Source organism: Anarrhichthys ocellatus, unplaced genomic scaffold, assembly GCF_004355925.1.
Source record: "Anarrhichthys ocellatus isolate YVR2014 unplaced genomic scaffold, GSC_Weel_1.0 scaffold7, whole genome shotgun sequence".
Lineage (NCBI taxonomy): Eukaryota > Metazoa > Chordata > Actinopteri > Perciformes > Anarhichadidae > Anarrhichthys > Anarrhichthys ocellatus.
The window spans coordinates 1,732,988-1,755,009 of NW_022280037.1; the positions used below are offsets into that span (position 1 = coordinate 1,732,988).

At 43.1% G+C, this 22,022-nt stretch overlaps 3 protein-coding genes across 4 annotated transcripts in view; 2 read left to right on the forward strand and 1 right to left on the reverse strand.

The window, feature by feature from the left end:
* The first annotated feature begins 1,952 nt into the window (after nucleotides 1–1,952).
* Nucleotides 1,953–5,904, forward strand: tmem39b (transmembrane protein 39B). The gene is made up of 7 exons (XM_031847179.1): nucleotides 1,953–2,083; nucleotides 3,218–3,437; nucleotides 3,919–4,073; nucleotides 4,714–5,047; nucleotides 5,130–5,317; nucleotides 5,415–5,535; nucleotides 5,671–5,904. Exons 1-7 carry the CDS (start codon nucleotides 1,953–1,955, stop codon nucleotides 5,902–5,904), a joined length of 1,383 nt encoding a protein of 460 aa, XP_031703039.1.
* A 12-nt stretch (nucleotides 5,905–5,916) lies between these two features.
* Nucleotides 5,917–12,837, forward strand: ccdc28b (coiled-coil domain containing 28B). The gene is made up of 6 exons (XM_031847081.1): nucleotides 5,917–7,375; nucleotides 8,473–8,882; nucleotides 9,469–9,638; nucleotides 9,833–9,987; nucleotides 11,262–11,284; nucleotides 11,419–12,837. The coding sequence occupies exons 2-6, from the start codon at nucleotides 8,644–8,646 to the stop codon at nucleotides 11,471–11,473; spliced, it is 642 nt and encodes a 213-aa protein (XP_031702941.1). The 5' UTR covers nucleotides 5,917–7,375; nucleotides 8,473–8,643; the 3' UTR covers nucleotides 11,474–12,837.
* A 366-nt stretch (nucleotides 12,838–13,203) lies between these two features.
* togaram1 (TOG array regulator of axonemal microtubules 1) overlaps nucleotides 13,204–22,022 on the reverse strand; it is a 27,857-nt gene continuing 19,038 nt past the window's right edge. Inside the window, exons 4-23 of one of the 2 annotated variants that reach the window (XM_031847076.1) lie at nucleotides 20,469–20,597; nucleotides 19,991–20,254; nucleotides 19,579–19,862; nucleotides 19,243–19,466; nucleotides 19,048–19,142; nucleotides 18,799–18,963; nucleotides 18,639–18,704; nucleotides 18,227–18,396; nucleotides 17,956–18,124; nucleotides 17,449–17,685; nucleotides 16,958–17,081; nucleotides 16,719–16,824; nucleotides 16,294–16,529; nucleotides 16,031–16,189; nucleotides 15,442–15,568; nucleotides 15,230–15,345; nucleotides 14,866–15,049; nucleotides 14,522–14,741; nucleotides 14,325–14,411; nucleotides 13,204–14,231 (exon numbers count right to left, since the gene is read on the reverse strand). In XM_031847076.1, coding sequence (XP_031702936.1) covers nucleotides 13,978–14,231; nucleotides 14,325–14,411; nucleotides 14,522–14,741; nucleotides 14,866–15,049; nucleotides 15,230–15,345; nucleotides 15,442–15,568; nucleotides 16,031–16,189; nucleotides 16,294–16,529; nucleotides 16,719–16,824; nucleotides 16,958–17,081; nucleotides 17,449–17,685; nucleotides 17,956–18,124; nucleotides 18,227–18,396; nucleotides 18,639–18,704; nucleotides 18,799–18,963; nucleotides 19,048–19,142; nucleotides 19,243–19,466; nucleotides 19,579–19,862; nucleotides 19,991–20,254; nucleotides 20,469–20,597 — 3,416 coding nt within the window. In that variant the 3' untranslated portion in view covers nucleotides 13,204–13,977. Of the gene's footprint in view, nucleotides 14,232–14,324; nucleotides 14,412–14,521; nucleotides 14,742–14,865; nucleotides 15,050–15,229; nucleotides 15,346–15,441; nucleotides 15,569–16,030; nucleotides 16,190–16,293; nucleotides 16,530–16,718; nucleotides 16,825–16,957; nucleotides 17,082–17,448; nucleotides 17,686–17,955; nucleotides 18,128–18,226; nucleotides 18,397–18,638; nucleotides 18,705–18,798; nucleotides 18,964–19,047; nucleotides 19,143–19,242; nucleotides 19,467–19,578; nucleotides 19,863–19,990; nucleotides 20,255–20,468; nucleotides 20,598–22,022 lie in introns of both variants that reach the window. The other variant, XM_031847075.1, reaches the window with a different exon arrangement.

Consider the following 22,022-nt stretch of genomic DNA (forward strand, 5'->3'; position numbering starts at 1 on the left):
CCTTGCTGTGTCTCTGAGGCTGGCTGCTTCTTTGTCAATACTAACCCCTCAAGGGATTTGTAGTTTTTTATACTTTTCGTGAGGAAGTGATCGTTGATCATGTGGAATGTTTTTATTGAATGTGTCCAGATTTACATTATTTTTACACCAGACATTTGAACTGCCTTTTTATGAAAAAAATAAAGGTTTTTTTTTTTTTATTATTGTAAATTGTGTTTCCTGTTTAATTGTTTTAATAAGAAAAGGATGGCTTAAAATACATTGACATGTCTTGTATCATATTATATATGCATGATGCATATTTACTGTTTGGTTTGGACTTAACTCACTTTTCACATGCAACAAGTGAGATTTACCAAAGACAACCTACTGTAGATCTTTCCTAGCTATGCCATTTGAAGACCCAGGCTGACCAGCGGCTTACAGTCCATGGAAAGTCTTTAACAGATTAACTGCAATAAAGTGAGGTGTTTGGTACGACGGACAATGCTGTATTTTACACTACATGCTGTACATCAGGAAATAACTTTAACACAGGGTCTTGGTAACCGGTTCCCATACCTGAGCTTGTGGTGGGTCTAGTGCTGGAGTGGGAGAAGCCTGTAGCCTTTGTTGGTGAACTTTTTAACACCAGTAATGGTTAAATGTGGCCCAAAACAATTCTGCAAATATTCAAATCCACATGCCTTTTTGTTTGTCATAGCTTATGTTGGCCAATTATAAGCAAAAGTCAGTCAATAATACAAATTCACAAAAAATACTTTTTTTTTCTCTACAATCGTGTAAACAAGTTGCATCAAACCAACTTGCTGCTACATCACAAGCGGACTAGTATAGACACAGTATATATCCAATTCAAAGAGGATCGATAGCGATAACATAGTTGCAACAGCCCCAATACGTAAAAACGTACTGTTATGATCCTAAAGTTGTATATACATGTAAGTATATTACCTATCATCAAAATACATTGCTCTACCTCTCTGACTGCCTGATTATCGGTGTACTGTCCCTTTAAATGACTCTCCATAGGTCGCTAACATTTCCGCGCCCCCATCTATCAGTGGCTAGTTTCACATCAACAATGATTGTCTTCGCTGATTTCAATGGAAAACACGCCAGTATTTCAATTCATATTTTGAAAATTTACTGCGTTTAACTTGTTTATGCCACAGAGCAGCTTCTAGCGCAGATAACGGAGCCTGCCACTGGTAAGCTTACCTTCACTTGTCTCGCCTGTTCAGTAGGTTGTTTAGGAGCTAGCTAGCTGCTCAGAGACTCTGCTAGCCTAGGCCTCAATCTTTGTATTTAATCAAGCATGGTCTTGGCGGACAGATCGGAGTCCGTCGCTCTTTGAACGGGTCCACGTTGGTTTCGCCCTCTGCCTCATGTGTCGAACCGAACCGAGAGAGCACATTAAGTTGCTTCTTAGCTAGCTTGTAATGTCAGCTTCCGCAATAAAACAACTTGCAGCATATACAAAGATGCTATGCAGCTATCTCAAACTTGTTCAACGCCAGCTAATCATGTGTGTTTGCGAGGGAGATTATTCTTGCAGATCTATAGGACTGTGCACGTGCTTTGATTTTTACCGTAAAGCCTTAAACTTGCAGATATGTGATTTATGAAATGGTTGTTATGACTCTGTGCACCACTCCTTATTGTCAGCCCTGTGACTAATCCAATCACTGAGCAACTTATTATTATTATTATTAACTTCATTACTAGCTGATGCTCTGCCGGTGAATTCTACCCTATGTGATACATATCACAGGCTCATTTAAATCATTTTACACCCATTAGTCAATACATATGACTACATATTTTTGACATTCTAGATCGGCCTTCTCAGTCACAGTGATCCGCTTCCTTGTAAACAGATTAAAACACAAGGAGACGAATCATAAAACCGGTCGCACAGCTGGGAGAAGTGAGCCGTGGGTGTGTCTGCGATGGCTGGTGGAAGGAGAGGGGCGAACCGTACCACGTACTGCAGACCTCCACTAAGCAATGAACCAGGCTCGGTCAGCAACGGCAACCACTCAACCAGCTCCCCGGTCACAGGGGTGCGATCCCGGACAAGGTGAGCTCTGATACACCGCTGCTTCAACACACACTGAGAGATGAACATTGGAGTCTTGACAGACTTCCCCTCATCTGGGCTGCAGGAATGAACTATGGGTACATCCCAAGTCTCTTAATTGCATCCCTGTTTCCCTCACTTGCGTCTTAGTTCCTCCCAAGTGACGTCTGTTTCTGATGAAGGCGGGTCTGATCACAGCTGGATCAGCTGTCAGTCTGCTTTAACAGCTGGAGAGTAGTTTGTGTCTGTACACATGATCACTGTACTTAATAATAGCAACTAATAATACTAATAAAGACACAGTAATCATCACTGTAGATGTTTTCTCTCTGTTACCTGTTTAACAAACTGTTCTGTTTATAAGCACAGGATCGATTTCTACCGGCAGAATGCATTTGTCTTATTCATGAATTATTTGCGTCTGTACATTTTTTAAAATTCTGATTGTGACGTCATTGTTAAATAACCCAGAATATGATTATGGGTTCTCTTGAATACTGGAATTCATTTATTAGGCTCCATGTTTGAAATTATAAAACTCATCAAACCCTCGTTTCGTCTCTCCAGCTCTCTCTGACTTTAATTGTATCCATAATAAAAGTTATTGAGGGAAATATCTAATCATGAAAAGACAAATCTTTCTAATAAATGAAGAAAGTTGTTTGTGGTCCTTTTGTTGTTCAGTCTACAATAAACACATTTAAACTAGATGAATCAGAAAACTAATCAAATATAAAACTAGAGTTTAGTCTCTGATCTGTCTTCACTCTGGTATGAAACTCCAGTGATATTTAGAAAAATCAGATCAGTCCAATCAGCTGCAGCGTCCAATCACATAACTGGTGAACAATGAGGGGGCGTGTCAGCCGTTAAAACAACTTCCTGGAAGGCTGTTCACCTGTGTCCTCGCTCATGGCTCCTCAGAGATCCCTCCTCGCTCCTCAGAGCAGAAATAAGAGCTTTGGGACGGCCATCAATATGGCGGAGCAGAACAACTTCTGGTTCAAGCGAGGAAATGACAAATAAGAGACTTGGGATGTACCCCTATGACACGGATGTGTCCTACTCCAGTTGTCCCATATTGCCACAGAGTGATACACGCGTCATAATAAAACGGCTGTGTTTGGTCTGCAGGAATGGCTCGGGGACATGCATGTCCAACCCCCCGCTGGCTGCGCAGACGGTCGTTCCTCTGAAGCACTGTAAGATCCCGGAGTTGTCCATGGATCGTAACGTGCTATTCGAGCTCCATCTTTTCTTCTGCCACCTCATTGCCCTCTTTGTCCATTACGTCAACATCTACAAGACTGTGTGGTGGTACCCTCCATCACACCCTCCCTCACACACATCACTGGTGAGCACTCAGTGGTCAGCTGTTGACTCATGATCATGTTTATTTTCGTAGATTACTGTATCTCTATTTTGAAATTTGCATATCTTGCTGGTAGCCTGAACTGGTATTTTTAGGCTGTGCTTATTATTGTTGACAAAATAATGTAAGTGGGAGGAATAATCCTGAATCCATCTTATTATTCACAGAACTTTCACCTTATTGATTATAACATGCTGGTGTTCACAGTCATCATACTGGCAAGGAGGTTAATTGCAGCAATTGTTAAAGAGGTAAGAATTGACTTTTTGGCTTCTACCTTTTTCAGAATTTAGCCCTCGTCCCTCACACGTGTTGCTACACATTCAAATATGAAGTCATATCACTCTGTATTTGATGCAAATGAGTCCTGCACTGTGCTTTTTTCTCTTTGATTATGTTCCGTGTTGAATATTAATCTAATGGCAAAGTTGTATTAATGCGACTGTTCTGTGTCCCCCCCCAGGCGTCACAGAGCGGGAAACTATCCTTCCCTCATTCGATCTTTCTGGTGACGGCTCGGTTCGCTGTGCTCACGCTGACGGGCTGGAGCCTGTGCCGCTCCCTTATTTACCTCTTCAGGACGTACTCTGTCCTCAGCTTGCTCTTCCTCTGCTACCCGTGAGTCAAGGAGAACAAAGAGGGTCGTACTCGTTTGACAGAAAATATTTTTGGTGGTTCCATGTTTTCCACACGCATTTAAAGAAAAGTTTCAATGCACTTGCATGTATTTCATAGTTTGTGTTCACCATCTTCAGTTGTTTTGGTTCCTGCTGATGTGTTTGCGCTCATATTTTTCCCATCTTTCGTGAGCTAGATTGGATACAGCCGGATATCAAATGTGTTTGAAACAGTTTTTGCTGAAACAAGCTGTATATATATGGTTGGCAAAAAAAAAAAATTGGGCTAAAAAAAGTAGTCTGAACTGAGGATTGAATGATTGTTGGTGCTTGTTGTCTCTTAAGCACTCTCGTGAAGAGCTTCAATTGAAACATTGCATTGTAACATCCGGTTTATTGAATATTAATAATATGATGTTTGGATGCTGTTGTCCATGGTGTCTCTGCAGCATGAGTGTGCTTAGCATTTCAAGTTTCATGATGTGGTATTATGTAGATTTTAACTGAAGCCACGAAGATATTTGCCGCCATATTTGTTTTTTTAACATCAGTGCAGACTGTCGTGTCACAAACTCAACCAACCTTGTGTGGACGCAAGGCGTCAGGTATTGATAAAAGTAAGCTGTTGTTTTTCTTCACAGATTCGGGATGTATATTCCATTCTTCCGGCTGAGCTGTGACTTCCGGCGAGCAGGTTTGCTCTCCCCCGTTGCCAGCATCGGCTCCAAGGAGGTGGGCAGCGTGGGCCGGGGCAGGGACTACTTTACTGTGCTCAAGGAGACGTGGAAGCAGCACACCAGCCAGCTGTACGGCGTCCAGGCCATGCCGACTCACGCCTGCTGCCTCTCCCCGGATCTCATCCGCAAGGAGGTGGAGTACCTGAAGATGGACTTCAACTGGAGGATGAAGGAGGTGCTGGTCAGCTCGATGCTCAGTGCTTACTATGTGGCCTTCGTTCCTGTCTGGTTTGTCAAGGTAAGAAACTGTCTTAATTGTAACTTCTTTAATATCACTTGTCTTTTATTTATTTTGTCCTCGCCTGTATATTTTCTCTCAGAGTACACAGTACGTGGACAAGCGCTGGTCTTGTGAGCTGTTCATCCTGGTGTCAGTCAGTACGTCGGTCATCCTCATGAGGCACCTGTTGCCACCGCGATACTGCGACCTGCTTCACAAGGCTGCAGCTCACCTGGGCTGCTGGCAGAAAGTAGACCCCTCGCTCTGCTCCAATGTTCTTCAGCACATGTATGTACCACTCACGGTGTATCACTGGACTCTAGGTCCATTTAGGGACTAATTTGATTCAAGTCCTAATCCAAATCTGCTGTCTCTCTTTGCCCAGATGGACAGAAGAGTACATGTGGCCCCAGGGAGTCCTGGTGAAACACAATAAAAACGTCTACAAGGCCATGGGTCACTATAATGTTGCAGTTCCGTCAGACGTATCCCATTATCGCTTCTATGTGAGTATTCCCAAATGAACACTAGAGATTTCCTGTACTGCCTGTTTTGTAAAAAAAAAAAAAAAAAAAAAAAAAGGCAGCAACTTGCACATACTTTATCTGATGACTGCATCCTGTCACTTTCCCTCCCCTCAGTTCTTCTTTAACAAGCCTTTACGAATATTGAACATACTCATCATCCTGGAAGGTGCCATGATATTCTACCAGCTCTACTCGTTGATATGTTCAGAAAAGTGGCATCAGACGATATCACTGGCTCTGATTCTCTTCAGCAACTACTACGCCTTCTTCAAGCTGCTCAGAGACAGAATCGTCCTAGGAAAGGCATACTCGTACTCAAACAGCTCATCAGACCAGAAAGTCAGTTAGATTTGACTTGTTATTGTTCGCATTCACCTTGGAACAACAAAAACATGCCTAAGAGCTCTGTATTTTTTCTACAAACTGCATTTTGTGTCACGTTTTTGTTCTGATCCGCCATAATTAAAAGACATATTTTTGTATTACTTTAAAGGTTTGCTTTAGTTTTCATTCTGACCACATGAAACCTCTGTGCCTGAAAAGATTAAACCCAAAATTTGAACTATTTCTCAGCCAATAGGTGGAAATTTCAATTGACAGGTTGCACTTATTGACTCTTCATTGCTGAGAATGTAGTCATTTTTTTATGTTTTAATTATAATTGCTGAATAACAACATGGTATGTTTTTTTCTTTTTCAGCTTTTGAGTATTTATGGAAGCAAAGATTTTTAACGGAATCCAACAGTCATATTTCTGGAATGCTAAACTTGATGCTATAAATTCAATGGTATTGAAAATGCAACCCAGAGTACTCGGTTGTGATTAAGTGAAACGATTATGAAATTCAAATGATCACAGACTTTTTCCGCATCCGTAGGGTTACACTTTTCATAAAGTGACAGATCCCTCATCTGTTGCACTTCTTCAAGTTTCTTTCCTTTTTTTTCCCCATTAAAGTTTTTCTTATCATATCCGAGCTGAGAGTGTGGGGATGGAGGGTGTTGTATGTACAGATTACAACGGCCTTTTTAGCTCCACCTTTACTAGCTGCATCATCAGTGATGCTTACACATTAATGTGTCACTAATCATAATCCAGTGATATGATATATATGAAATAGGCCATTCTGCATACAGAGCACTTTTACTTTTGGTAATTTAAGTATATTTTGAGTATATTTTTACACTGTGGTATTGCTGCTTTTACTTAAGTAAAATATAAGAGTAAGCTACTTTTTCCACCATTAGCTGACAGAAGTGTATGCATATAAGAATAAAACACTAATGGAGGTAGAGGAGTATATCGTGTTTCAAGGTGTCACTGAGAGAGAGAGGATCGTAGAGGAAGATGGGGAACAATGGCGCCGCCATGTGGCCTGAGTGCATATCTTCAGTTGCCGAGTAACTACAATGGCAAACCCACCAGGAGGCTATGACAGAAAAAAGATATTTGCATCATCAGCTGATTCATTCAGTACCATGGCAGGATGTTGGTCGCACCTGTATGACACGAAGAGTAAACAGTGATACTAACTGTCACACACACACACACACACACACAGAGGAGAGGACTGTCCCTTTAAGACGGATACAACACAACAGTTGCGCACGAGACGAGCGCATCGATGTCGCGCTTTACATTGGACCAGTGATTATAATATATATGTACACCTGTGCTACAGCGGGCAGAATTCAGCAGCTAAACTGTGGTTTATAAAGATTAGTTCACGTGAGGTCTACTGAGACGTTTTTTAAATGGCGGGAGGAGAAATTTGACGCTTCGCTCAGCCGGTTTGCTTTCTGATGCGTAATTGATTCGGTAAGTCGTGTTTGTGTCACTCGTAGATGATAAATATCTGTTTACACGTCTTCTCTCGCTGAATTCAACAATATAGTGTAGCAACCCGCGGTCTACATGTTGTTGTGAAAGCAGTTTTTCTACAGGGTTAATACAATCCAAGTAAATAAGAATGTCGATAAGCGTGTAAAGTTGCCATTGTGTTTTACTGTAGTGGCCATCTTTGGATTCTAACGTTACTCTGAACGGAGGCAGATAACTGCTATTATAACAGTTATTTCATCACATTGTAATAGCATGAAGCGATATTTAGGCCCAGTGCCGACACCACAGTGACATTAATGCACTCACTGTGGCTGTTGATAACAATAAACAACCACTCTACTGCAGTAGGTACTGATATCAATGAGCCAAATATACAATACTACACATATAAGTGAACCTCAGACGAGAGACTATTGTAATCCAACAGTCTTGCAATACAACCTTTTAATTTATAGTAAAATATATACATTTATTGCAGGGCTATTGCATTTAGTTGGGCCACTTCAGCTTGTAAAATGTGTTTGTTTTTGTTCTGGTCACAAACTGGGTGTAGCTAGATGAGGGTATGACCTTTAAACTCCACTATCCTAGTGGGAGATCTCAATAATAATGCAGTATATTGATTTTCTCCTTCAGCCATTAGTCTGAAAGCTGTATGCTCCTTTAAGGATTCATGTTACCTATCTGTGCATTTATCTGAAGTGAAGATAAAAACAAAGCCTCTGCAGTGTAGCTCGTTTGGTTTTTGTAGCATATAATCGGTTTGTTTGTCTGGAATAATAATTGGAAATAGGTGTCCTTCAGTTCACACATCTTCTCTGAGCTATTTCCACTTCGAGGCTGCTCTAAAAATATCTTTCTAGGCCACTGTTTCACACTCTTTTAAAAAAAAAAAAAAAAGTCAGAAAATTGCTTCCATTTGAAAATGTCCTCTAAATGCAATCACATAATCTTCCTCACTGTAGCAGCCCGCTAACACTGATGATTTAGATTAGTCTGTGACATGTGTATTGTTGTGATGACCTAGGGATGCTGGTAAACTAAATGCTTTTTTTTTTTTTTTTTTTTTTCAGAGTGGAGAATCCTCAGCTGCAGCACCGATTTTGGCTCAGTCTCCACGGAGCCCTTTTCTCAGGGAGGGGGAAGACTGCAGGTTTTCAACGTCCTACCTTTTGGTTTGCTTCAGGACGTCCTGTACGCCAGCCAGGCAGTTCTCCCCCCAGAGTGCTTCACTTCAAAGATAAATGATAATGGAAGACAAACGCAAGAAGCGGAGCCCAAAGGTGACCCTCCCCCAGCCCCCTCCTCCCCCCGTCAACCCCCGCAAAGTCTCCGTCCTGCCTGCCAGCAAAAGTGCCACCTTCTCTCTCGGCCTGCCGCAGCCCCCCTCCCCCAAGAACAGAGGCAAGTTTAAGCGGTCCATAGGAGCTGCAGGACAGCCCAAAGAGGTGTTCACCGTCGTAGCGCCACCGAAGACCACCAGGTTTGTGTCGTAGAGAGCCAATAGTAGTTATGAACAGCTGCTGCACATGTTCTTTGCCTTTTAATGTCCCATCATCTCATCCATAAACAGATAACTGACTGAAGTAGTTAATGCTACATCTGAGTGTAGTAGAAAGTGTGCGTTATCTTTAAAGTGCCTTGGAAATAGATACACTACACTCGCTTTGCATTGACGTTTAAAAATACAGGGGAACGTCCACTTTAGTAATATTTAATATCACGTCGGAAAGAATTTGTTTTGAAAGCGTGACTATATCTTTTGCTGAACAACTGGCATTTATTGGATAATAGCGATTGCAAAACAAATGTTTAGCATTTAGCTAAGATGCTAAATACTAAACAAACTGAATCAAATTGAAATCAAATAGCTGTGGTGCATTGAGCTGTAACGTTAAGCCCATTGCAACAGAGTCAGAACAGCAACAGACTGACTCGGTAATGTCTGTTACACAGTGATATTGTGAAAGCACTGTTTGCATGCGACGAGTCGATTGAAGGCAGGATAGTGATTTACAAGAACAGATTAGGTATGCGCGTGATGTTTCTGTTTGTTTGTTTGTCTTCAGGCCCCACAAGGAGAAGCCCCGGGCCCCCCAGCCTGCAGGGCCCAGTAGAGTAGTGCAGTCTTCCCCCCTGCAGCACTCGTTCCTCACAGACGTCTCAGACGTGAGAGAGATGGAGGGAGGCCTCCTCAACCTCCTCAACGACTTCCACTCGGGCAAACTGCAGGCTTTCGGTAAGACGACCTCGATTAGAGAGGCCACCGAGGGAATATTCTGTTACGGCCGGAAAATAAAGCCAGTTGAAAAAGTGAACTGAAATCAGATAGTTGTGGGGCTATTTTTACACTTCTGTTGCCATGGAAATACTCAAGACTTTGCTGTAATCCTTCTGCAAAAAAGAAAAGTTACACGGTTACTGGTTTTCTAGGAAAGGTGTGCTCCTTTGAGCAGCTGGAGCATGTGCGTGAGATGCAGGAGAAGCTGGCACGACTGCACTTCAGCCTGGACAGCCACGTGGAGGAGCTCTCAGAGGACCAGAGGAAGTGTGCCTCCGACCACAACCTGGAGCACCTGCTCTGTAACGTAAGCGCAGACCACAGCAGCAAAGGTCATGCTCATCTGTGTTTGCATTTTTAATACTCTGCACATTTATTTTAAATTGCACATTTTTGCATGCCAAAACGACCCCCTAAATTACAATACATCGCGTGTTACATTATCCTCTGCCGTGGTGGTCGCGTCACTGAAACAGCATCACGTGACACTAAAACTCTACTCTGACAGTCTGCTCTGGTTTAGTTGGTTTCACAAACTGGAGGCTGTGGAGTAAAATATTTAAACAAACAAATGATTTCACTATTTCAGAGACATTTTAAGTTAAAGAAATAATCAAACCCTCCATTAGGTTAATTCTCAGTTTTTGACTTCTATCCATCAGTAAATCTCTTATTTTAAAACCTTATGTCCAATGCACCAATGCACTTTGATTTATTTGAATAAGTGTGTTTCAGACATAGAACATCTGGGCATGTCCCAGCTTGTTCCACACATTTAGTTTTTATTCTCAACTCTGGCCAAAACACTTTATTTTCCCTTCAAAAACAATAATATAATAAAAACCTGGAGAAAATGACATGATTATGTCATGGGAGCACTTCAGTTATTAACTGTCATTGTCATCAGGGGAATAGTGAAAATATGCTTTCTTTTCTTTTGTTCTTTTAAGAGGCATTTATCACATCTGTGCCGTGTTAACGAGTCACGGTCATGACACACAGCAAGAACCAAACCTATCTTGTCTTCCTTTCACTCTTCACAGCTGTGAGCCATTAAAGCACATCTGCCCGTCTGACGTGAGTCGGAATGCTCTGCTGAGTGTCTTCTATGTGTTAAATGTGGATTACTATCCAGCACAAACAGCTGAGTGTCGTCCAAGAATGCCTTGAAAGCGTTTCTATTGTTAGGGTGTTGTGTGGCGCTGGTTGCCCCCGCCTGAGGCCGGTATGTTCGCTGAGGGGAAGTTGCAGTGCGATGTGTGAGGGAAGTGAGAACAAGCCTTCAGCTCGCTGCAGACACTGCTGCCAGGAATACTTGCTGGCTGCGGCGGCGGAGGAGAACTGTGCCTCGGAGCAGACGGGCTGTGAAGTGACTTTTGTAAACCACACGGTCTGACTCAAATATTGACGTCACACACACACACACACACACACACACACACACACACACACACACACACAGGCTGTTATGTAATATGATCAGTTGGTGATTAGTCCCCTGTACTACCACACCGTGTTCTAATCTTGTCTGTTTCTATTTCCATTACACCTCTCACACTTTTCTCCCATTTGTTCCTGCAGCTGGAGGAGCTCAGCACCTCGATGTATCCTTTTCCTCCATTCAATCACTGTTTTTGCTGTTTTTATGGGAATCACCCAGCACTCCAGGCGCAGACACTGGTTTTAAATAATTATTTTTACTTCAGTGTTTGTCTGTGTGAATCCTTAATGTGTTCAGACAAAAGCTCCACTTGGCTGAGAACCAGGACCTGCCCAAGACGTCTGGTCCCTGACGAAGTGAGGTGCGGAGGACGGCGACCGCACACTCATCTTCTCCCAACATCTAACCAGTCCAGGTTGCCATGGCATTGATCCAGCTGCCTTAGTAACAGAAGGGAAAGATCCACAAGAGGAGGAGGAGCTCTTTGTTCCATTTGGTCGGTGAAGCGGAGGAAACAATATAGAGACTTGAAGCAGCAGAGCATTAAATGAACACTCAACCAAAACCGTAAGCCCCTTAGTTAAAGCACAAGAAGCGATCGGAGGGTTTACTGAACACTTGTTAGATGGAATACGTTGTGTCCAGGTTTTTAGCATGTTCTTGGCACAAACTAACTTGGCTCCAGTTACTCGTTACATCATTTCGGAAAAAAATAAATGAAACCAAGTGTAAGCTTTAGTTCGCTGCGTCCCAAAAGCAAATGTCATGAAGTTGATTTCACAGTATGCCTTTGTCTGTTGCATCGTTTCAGAAGGTTTGCCTCTCTGTTAAGAAATGTTAGCACTCGTCGACAACACCACTGTAGTTAGCTCGTAACTTTAAAAGGGAGTTTGAACTTTTGCTAATATTCTGAAAGCACTACCTTGTTTTTATAGCTTTGCTTTTAAAGTTTCATACTGGAAAAAATAAATACTGGCTTTGATACATTTTAAAGGGTCTATGTGAACGGATACAAAAATGTATGTTTGATGAACTTGCATGTGAAATGATTTATGTTTTGCCAGTGTGAAATCCAGCTACTGTATTTGACACTGATGGGTCAGAATAACTTGGAGGATTTTGTGAGTACTTTATCAGGGTTACCCTCTAAAATGACCTACTGTAACATGTATGGCACCGTGTTGTTGGATAGCACATTCAAAGAGTTAATGCGGCTGGAAGAAGTCTCTGTACAGTACAATTTCAAAATGGCAGCTACTTTTATAACCAAATGATTTGCGTTGTATTAATTCCAGACTTAGTAGCAGTGTACTATGGCCATGATATTTAATTCCTGACAAGTTTAATAAGGTTATGAGTGATCAGAAAAATCACAGCATGTCAAGTGATTGGTGCATTTGGTTCCATAATACATTTATATACTGGTTACTCCATCAAACATCTTTTACAGCCTGCAATGTTCTGTACACATTAAAAGGGCTAATTCATATCTCTCTCTCTCTCTCTCTCTCTCTCATTATGTATTGACTGTCAAAACAATGGAAAACCTGTGAAGAATCTTGTGTGTTCAGTAATAAAAGTAAATTAGGAAACTTAAAGGCACAGAATGTGTGTTTCTTGAGTAAAATTCAATTACCCCTTTAAAAAGATTAGACCTTAACAGATGAGACACCGGGAAGTTGGTTTTACATAAATAAAACACTTTATTTATATATATATATATATATATATATATATCTATCTGTCTCTTGCTCACAAACAAGTTCAATATAATTTAACAATGAGTTAAAAGGCTACTTGAAGTCTGGCACTATACTGAGACATAATCACATCTGGGCCTTCACTGTTTCTCAGGCAACAGCTGGAGTAAAACTGAACTCCTTTTCCTTTCACGCTGGATCCAGGAGAACTGGTTCTGACCCAACCTTGATCCAGGCATCAGTGCGTGTGCGCGCACACACATATATACACACATATATATATATATACACATATATATACATGCATACATATATACACATACACACACACACACACGTGTATATATTATATATATATACACACACATACACACATACATATGTTTATGTGTGTGTATGTATATGTGTGTGTGTGTATGTATGTATGTATATATACTTAACAAAAATATAAACAATTTCGAGCCTGCCAGTAAATTTTGGTCATGCAAAAAAAAGACAGAAGGTACCAACTCAGCACATCATGAACAAGACTTTGAAAGCATTACACATTAGATAAATTATAAACTGTACCATTATACAGCATACGATTACAGAGTAAGCTAATACTGTGCAAATACACATTTGAGCTGTACAAAAGTATTTTGTACTATTTGTTTTGTTAATCTCAATTCACAAAAAAAACTACATAAGACATTTTGAAAATATCACATCACATTTGATGAAACAGCAAAAATATACACCCATCGGGTCCCTGTCTTCCTCGTCTTTTGTGCATTTCAATCTTACATTCCGCAATAGTGTCTGATTTGTCTACAGTACATGTTAAGATTATGAAAAAAAAAAAAAAAAAAGCAATGACAATCATAGGATGGTAAAATGTAAAACTCATGAAATCTATCATGATAATGAGCTACCTTTTTCAAAGTGCAAAGAGAGCAGGTTGAATATGTGTTACAACTGTCCATGCTTCTGTACCAGAGGAAATCTCACTGATATAAGATTAAGAGCTCCTATTTCTTTGAAGGACTTTCTCTTTATTGATACAAAAGTGCAGGCACTATATAAGAAATGTAGAACATCTCTGTCTTCAAGTAAGGTTAGTGTTAAGAAGTTATTCTCTTCCAACATCAGGGTGTGTTTGGATTCTGTTTTACCTTTAGGATAAGGTCCTCAGGACCTCATTTAAACCTTTATGGACATTGGCAGGCTGGGACGCAGCACACTCGGTCAGACTGGGCCCCATCTGGGTGTAAAGGGCTTGGCACAGGCTGGCGGTAGCACCCCTCACGCTGCCGCCCCGGCCATGAACGGTGCCACTGTGGCTGGAGGTGCCCAGGAGGAGCCACAGCAAGGGAAGCACTTTCTGCTCCACCATCTGGGGCTTGCGAGGGTAGAGCTCCATCACAAGATCTGGGAACAGAAAGCGAGAAGAAAGAGGTGGTCAGACACAAAGAGCCAAGGCTGAAACTACTGCAGTATTCAGAATTATTAAAACATACATACCGGCAACCTTTCCGATAAGATCCACCTTTGCTTTGCCGTTTAGGAACTGAGCCTTGGTGCAGAAAGGCTGAAGAAGAAGTATGTTATCTGTCACGGAAACAAAGACAATCACAAAGTCATATAAAGACAGTTCTCCGATTAGACTAAGCCTCGCAATTCACTTCTACCAGAGATATTTGAAGGCTCAAAACGAGTACCAAGATTTGAAATAAGTGCGTCAATAACTCCAATAGCAGCAGAGTAGATGGCGTTGTTCTTGGAGTTGAGGTGATTGTCCATGATTGCTGGGACCAGGATGTTGACCACTTGGGACAGGTTGTCCTTTAACAAGTGGATGATTTTCTGTAGAGACTGGAGGGCGTACAGGTTGACCTTGCTGTTGGACTCCTGCAGCCGGGCCTTGAACGCATCGAACAGCTGAAAGAAGGCAAACCGGAGGGAAAAGAAAAAAAAGGTGAAAGAGAGACATTGTGGCGATAACTGAGAACCACGACAATGAAATATTGATAGGCTTTAAAAAGAAACAAATGCTAGTACCAACCGGGAATATACTATTGATGACCATGTTGGGGTTGTGCTGGCAGTCGGCCACAAGCTGGTCGATTCCCTTGATCCTCTCTCTGAAGTCCTTTGAACCCAGCAGACCTGAGATCTGCTTGATGTATTCGTTCTTGTCTGCAATACTCTGTGTCTGAGCTTTGCAGCTGTAATGGCTATTAGACTCCCTGTAGAATGTAGATGATGCAAAGTACATCGAACGGTTTACTTTTACAAACCTGTGAGTAGGTATGAATAACTTGGTACTTTCTATATGCGTCATACACTTTGTGTTTAGCGACAGCTTTGCTTAAAAGGCTGAAGTTAGTGTTGTACAGTGTACAGTGCTGCTTCATGTTTACACCCACCGGCTGGTCTGGTTGAGGGGCTCTCTGGTGAGAGAGGAGGCCCTGACTGTACCGCTGCCTGGGAGGGAGCGTCTACCCCTGGCCGACTGGGTTTCCTGGGGCATCTCACCAAGACCCTAAAAAAAAAACAATCTCCAGTTAAGATGACGGTGTGACCATTTAGCTAAAGCACCATAAATGTTATAAAAGACATACAGAAAAAAAAGTTGCACCTTTGTCTTGAGAGTGAAGACGGTGTCTCTGACAGTTGGCAGGTCTTTGTTGGGGATGTATTTCTCCAGGATCTTGTCAAAGTCAGGGTGGGAAGACAGGGACAGCAGCATTCGACGCCCAAAGTACCTGTGGGTGGAACCAGTTTGATAGTGTGAACCCAGACACTTAAGTTTAGTTATTAACAGTCTCTCTCTTGCGTAAATTCCAGCTTCCAAGCTGCGATGTCATTGTTGGCCTTGCAGATGTCAGGTCCATAAATCAGCTGTTTTGTTTTTAGATATCCATTTCAGTAATAGTCCTATTTACATACATGGGACAACACAATATTACAAATCTCACCAACAAACCATGGCATCAAAAACAAGTAAAATCATCTCCGATAGAGTCGACAAAAACATTATGAGTTTGGATTGCATTACATTACATTCTAATTTTCTGGTCACTCGGTGGATTTTATGGCACGTGCCAACCATGTAAAATCAGGAAATATTCATGAATCTCATCAAATTTGTGCTGACCTAAAAAGTTAAAATCAAATCCTTGTGTACGAACCTAACTGGTGCATGCGGCAACAAAACCAAAGTGTACCTGGCTTCCTGTGAGGAGTCTTGCGCCAGCTTGGTGACGGCAGGGAGGATTCTGTCGGTGAGATCTTTACCTCCAGACAGAAGGCGGGCAGCACCAACCTTCTCCACCAGATTAGCCAGGTGCTGGGCGGCGCATCTTCTCACCACTGCATTGAGGTGACTATCAGGAGAGGGGAAACCAGTTCAGAAATCAAAAGATGAACAAGTGCAGTGAAACAGCACTTCACCGTGTGTGTGTGTGTGTGCAGAGAGATACACACTGACCTGAGTCCCCCAGAGAGTAAAGCGTTGATGCCACGAGTCGGTGTGCAGTGCTGGACCATGCAGCCCAGTGCTGCCTCTACATCCTGCCTAATGAAGGCGTTACTCTCCCCGGCCTTCAGCAGTAACGATTTCACCGTCCCCTCCAGCTCCTGGTCCATTGCCTTCTCAAGGCGGGTGTACAGGTCGCCCAGCGTGCATACTGCGACCCTCGAGACACTTGACCGCAGGTTCTTCACCTGAATGACACGGACATTATTAATACCTAACGGGGAAACGGGGGCATTCCAGCATTCCGTTACTAAGACACTGAGAAATGAGCTGTAAAATAAAGATATCAAAACATAAATCAGGAGCAAAGCGGTTCAAGTTGAGATAGAGTAAAAAGTAAAAATGATGTAGGAGTGTTATATAACAAGTTATATTACCTCTTGAATGAGAAACAGGCAGACATCATGAAGCCTGCCCTGGAGTGTGTCTGAGTGGTAGTGAGCCAGACTGCGCAGGAACGTCAGACCCTCGATCTTCTTCTCCCTGAAGATGTATAAAAAAATTAAAAAAACGACAACCTCGATAGAACCCCTGGATTTGAGTTATTAGTATGATGGATCTAAGCTATTGTCCTCGGAAGCAGTGCATCTGAGATACTGTAACAAGTGTTTCTCACCAGTCCTCGGAGCTCAGCAGGTTAAAGCTCTGCGTCAGTGCCAGGTCAGGCTTGGAAAACGAACACAGCTCCGGAGGCTCAGAGAGATTTTTCTTGTGACCCACAGCACCAGGGGAAAGCTCATCTAAATGGCCCGTCAGACACCAAACAACACACAGATTCGGTCTCATGTTACATCTCTATCAGTCTGAAAACGAGCGGTGCGTGTGGGCGGCGGTGCATTAACAGCAGGTTGTCAAAACAAAGCATTTTGCCACATTACCCAAAAGCAAGCATCTTATTCACCCATGGCTCCGATGGCTCCGACAGCCTAATTAATGTTTCAACATTTTCTATTAACAAAGACCTGTTGAAGCTCTGGTTCATCCATTTATAATGCGGTGGAATATTGCTAAGCTGCAAGCCAGTGTCGGACCCACTGAGAGAGGACACATAGCAACATTATAAAGCTACACAGTGACACATGATTGAGTCTTTTTAGATCGACTAACCTGAGCTGTGGGACAGCGATGGTCGGGTTCTGTTGAGGCTAGGGGCCCTCCTAAGACGGGACAGGTTTTTGGGGTTCGGGGGCACTGTGGGGGGGCTCGGCTGGTGGGGTGGGGTGAAGCACTTGATGGGGCTTTGGGGTTCCGGTTGGCCGACAGGACTGGTGGGGCTGATGGGAGGCTCATCGGAGAGAAGGTCTGCTTTGGTGGACGCCAGTGTGCTGCCGTTGCGATGCAGATCTACATCAGAAATAAATCATTTCAAGTGTCCGGGTGCAAACGGTATAAACTACATATATGGATGATTTCATTGCTTTAAATAGGATACAATAAAATACATGACAGCAAAATCCAATGTAAAAGTTTAATATGGCAACAAAAGTGATAAAAAATTATTACCAAAGTAGAAAGAATCAGAAAAATCTAAACTAGCTAGAATTCAAAAATGATGAAATATACATTTCAGCAAAAATAAAAACATTATTTTGAGATTTCCAAATCTTCTCTTGCCTTTGATGATTAATGCTCCATTCTCCTCTGTGGGTGAGTCAGACAGCATCTGTCTAACGCGTTGGCGGATCTGGTCTCGTGTATGGTCCACTTGACTGCACTGCCCCTCTTGCTGATCCAGACACTGCAGCCCCGTCTTGTCCCGGCTAAACCTCGCGTTCTTCACCCTCTGCTGTGCATGCAGCGGTAGAAAACACACCAGGTGGGATTTTAGTAACTGGAAACTGTATGCTGTGCTATGATTTAGCTACTCGGAAAAAGTGTGACTAACCTTAACCTCCTCTGGACGTGGGCTGTCATCACTGTCTAGGTGACAGCTGGACACGGCGTGGCTGTAGATGCCTGCTGAGGGATCAGCGGGGGGTCTGGTCACAAAATCACCCTGCTCAAGTGACGAGACAGCTCCCGGACGGCCGGAGAACACCGCGGTGCCGAACATGCCTAGGAAGCATGAGGAGGATGTTTGCAGAGAACTTAAATGGGTAATATGACTGGTGGACATCAAACCTTCTCAACTGCTGGAAGAATCAGTAATGAGATGTATTCAAACTCTTTTATAACGGTGAAAGTTTGTGATTATGGGAAAACAATGTCCACTGAAAACTGGCTATGCTTCAACGTAACATGACAATATGACAAACAGAATAACTTATGGGTACAAATCAAGATCTAGAGAAACTGACCTCGTCCAATGACTCCTTCAGCCATGTCGGTGGCAGGCGAGTTCCTGCTGCTGTAGCTCTGAGAGCCTAAGAATCAAAGTAGAGGAATACTGATTAATTATCTCAGCAAACAAATAGTATTACCAGGTAAATACAGGTGAAAAATCTCAGTTTGACTGACCTTTGACAGGCTTCAGAGCTCTGACGGATTCACGGAAGGCTGGTTTGACCAGCGGACCGGACGGTCCTGTGTTCTCCTCCTCGGTTTTGATTGTACCGTTGGAGTAAGTGACTCTCTGCCCAACAACACCCACGTCAGACGATAGTTCGCTTCTCTGTGACAATCCTTGGGGGGGGGGGGGGAAAGTGTAAATAAGATAAAGTAAATGATAAAATAGTTTGGGCAAAACCGTACTATCCCCTTTGATACCTTGAAGGCTGCTGAAGTCCACAGAAGACCTCAGTTTTGCAGAAGGCACTCTCGCAATGCAAGGTTTCATTCCTGGAGCAGCAGAGTTTCCGGGACTGTTGACGGACGTGACGAGTGAGAAATAATGCTGGAACCAACTGTTAGATCACAAGCATAACAACATCTGCTACATGCAGCAGAATGCAGAGCCCTTACCTGGTTTTGATGCCGTTGAAGCTAGAGTAGGCGACTGAGCTCAGACTGGACAGACCGCTCTCACTGGCTGAGCTGGTAAGCATTGGAGAGCTGTGTGACGGCGAGTCCGGACCCAGGTCCAGCCTCACAGCTGAGTCGGGGCTGTCTGGATCTGAACTGCTAAGGCTCACCTTGGCCCTCTTCTTGGCAGCACTGTTGCGCAATGAGCGCAGGGAGTTCAGCATCTGTGAGCACCACACAAATGAGCATGAGCATGGAGAAGCAAATAATTAAAAAGGAGCCAAACTTCAAACCCCTGGACCTGCAGAGTGTGTTTCTTTAAGTGCGTTTGCTGACCTCCTGCATGTCCAGAGGATCATCCTCTTGAGTTTCTTGCGCCACACTGATTCCATCAGGGTCCAGATGAAGGTCCCCCTCTAGCTGTTGATTCGGAGGGCTGCCTGGAGCATTGCACCTCTGGCCATTATGGGACTGGACCTGCTCTGCTGGTGGGACAACTGGCGAGATAGAGAGGGTTGCCCTGGTGCTGCTCAGAGCCCGGCGGAAAGACGAAGTGGAAGAAGAACTCACAAGGGAGGCCCGAAGAGGCCGGGGAGAGTATCTGCTGGAGAGATGGTCTCCTGAAGGCAGTAGAAGATGGAGGATAAAAGAACATGGAGGATAAAAGAGAAGATACAAAGAGGCCACAACGTTTTTACATTCATCCGAAAGCTCACATGTCAATTTAGGTCTTTTTTTATTAAATTACCCTTTGCTGTGCCTGTCGTGTCTCTCCATGGGCTGGTGTCTCGTTGGTGAGGGGTGTTCTCTCTCTTGTTGGGCCATGTGTTGGACATGGAGAGGGAGGAGTCTGCATGGCGGCGGGACAGTGTCGGAGTAAGCATGCCTCCTGGGAGGGAGGCCAGTGGGTAGGAGGGCAGCAGGAAGGATCCGGATGTGGAGGGGTTCGAGGGGAGGGAGAACGTGCGCTCAACACTGGGGTTCCTCGAGAGTATGCGTCCCTTAGGCGCCGCTGTGAGATGGAGCATTAACATGTCAGGAACCATGAAATACTGAGTCGATAAAAAAGGTAACACGGTGGAAATACGGTTCCCGACTGTCTTGATGTTGAAAACTTTCCATTTAAAAGGACCCAAGTGCTTTGTTATCCTGATTTTCTTCTTGCCATAAGTATGCAAAATAAAGTTTTTTTACAAGCAGATCTTTGTGAAGTAATGACTCCTTACCAACATCTGGGTCGGAGAAGTTAGTGGTTTTAAAGATGTCGGGGTCCAAGTTGAGGCTTCCACTTCTTCTGAGGCGTGCAGGGGTTTCCCTCCTTCTGGAGGATTGGGGCTTCTGAGGCGGTGCAGAACCTAGATGGAAAGTAGATTTATATATATACACATGTTTCACACTATGAACCTAACAGGGTTGCACAATACTCAAATAACCTACGTGACAGTAACAACCTCTCTGTAAATCAAAGTGTGTTGTAGAAAGGGGGCTATGACGGTTGTAATTCTAGTTACTAGACTTGGTTTACTTTAATTTCTCAGGGATACACTCATGTATGTTCTGTAATTCAGTTGTATGATATACTATGATTGGGGGATTACTTCCACTACATTATTTCAGACTGTTGCAGCTTCATTATTATTACTCCAATAGCTTCATTATCACTTACAGCGCGATGACTAATATTGCTGTTAATTTATTACATCACATATTTACCTCGGAGTCATTTTACTTCCTTCCTGTTGTTGCTTTATAAAAGGGACAGTTCTGAGTGTAACAGTAACGGTGTAAAGAGCAGAGAAGAGATGTGAACCCAGACACACTGAAGCTGGGGGTGTTACCGTCTTGCTGTGTTGGTGTTGACTCACAGTTCAGAGTCACTGAAGAACGCTGGCTATCAAGAATTCAGGGCTGCATTACAGATCCCATTTTTAACACACATAATGACAATCGAGAACAAAAGTGTCGACCATCTCAATGCTGAATGTAATTCACAGTATGAACTTGATCTGGTGGTGTCATGGAGGAGAATTTAGAGACTAGTTTGAAGATTAGATTGTTTGCCGAGACGAGACACATTCAACGAGAATGAGAACAGACTGTTCGGGAACACCTCGTCTCTAGGTGGAGGAGGTCACACACGGACATTTTACACAGTAATGTTACACAAGATCGAAACATTTAGCAAAGCACCGAATTAAAGCAGAGAAAAAGAGACTGCGTTCACATATTGTGAGAACACCGACTACACCTGAGATCTTCATTTAAGGATTCCACAAGCGTGTGTCCGGATTACATCAAATACAGAGGCAGCATTGGAACGAGTCTATTCCTGCGTTAGTAGTGCGACTCAAACAGCCAGTGGCTCAATGGTATGAAACCCAACGGAGAATTCACTCAGGTGGGAAACAAAAATCACATTTGGGCACGAATAATTCGGTAGGGTGCTCTGCTTTTCCTCTCATAAAGATCATATATGAGAGTTTGATGACAGTTTTCTGACAGGATTCATTGTGTCCATAACGTTCCAGCAGGCTACAGCTCAGAAGACCAAACAGTCGGTGCGTGTCATGGCCTCTACTGGTATGCTGTGAGACCGGTGTGACACTTATCTGCCTCGCAACTGTGCTCATTTCAGGGCTTTTGGTGACATGTGGCACGGTGACCCCTCTGACTCAGCATGCTAATCCAATTCTAAAGCAGCTCGAAATTGAGTTTGGCTGAACTGGACTATGACAACCTCGTATGGAATATACATACATATACATATATACATACATACA

Coding starts and splice junctions, on each gene's coding strand:
- ccdc28b (XM_031847081.1), top strand. CDS start 8,644: ATGATAATGGAAGACAAACGCAAGAAGCGGAGCCCAAAGGTGACCCTC. Junction 8,883..9,468: donor GCGCCACCGAAGACCACCAG/GTTTGTGTCGTA, acceptor GTTTGTCTTCAG/GCCCCACAAGGAGAAGCCCC. Junction 9,639..9,832: donor GGGCAAACTGCAGGCTTTCG/GTAAGACGACCT, acceptor CTGGTTTTCTAG/GAAAGGTGTGCTCCTTTGAG.
- tmem39b (XM_031847179.1), top strand. CDS start 1,953: ATGGCTGGTGGAAGGAGAGGGGCGAACCGTACCACGTACTGCAGACCT. Junction 2,084..3,217: donor GGGGTGCGATCCCGGACAAG/GTGAGCTCTGAT, acceptor TTTGGTCTGCAG/GAATGGCTCGGGGACATGCA. Junction 5,536..5,670: donor TATCCCATTATCGCTTCTAT/GTGAGTATTCCC, acceptor CCCTCCCCTCAG/TTCTTCTTTAACAAGCCTTT.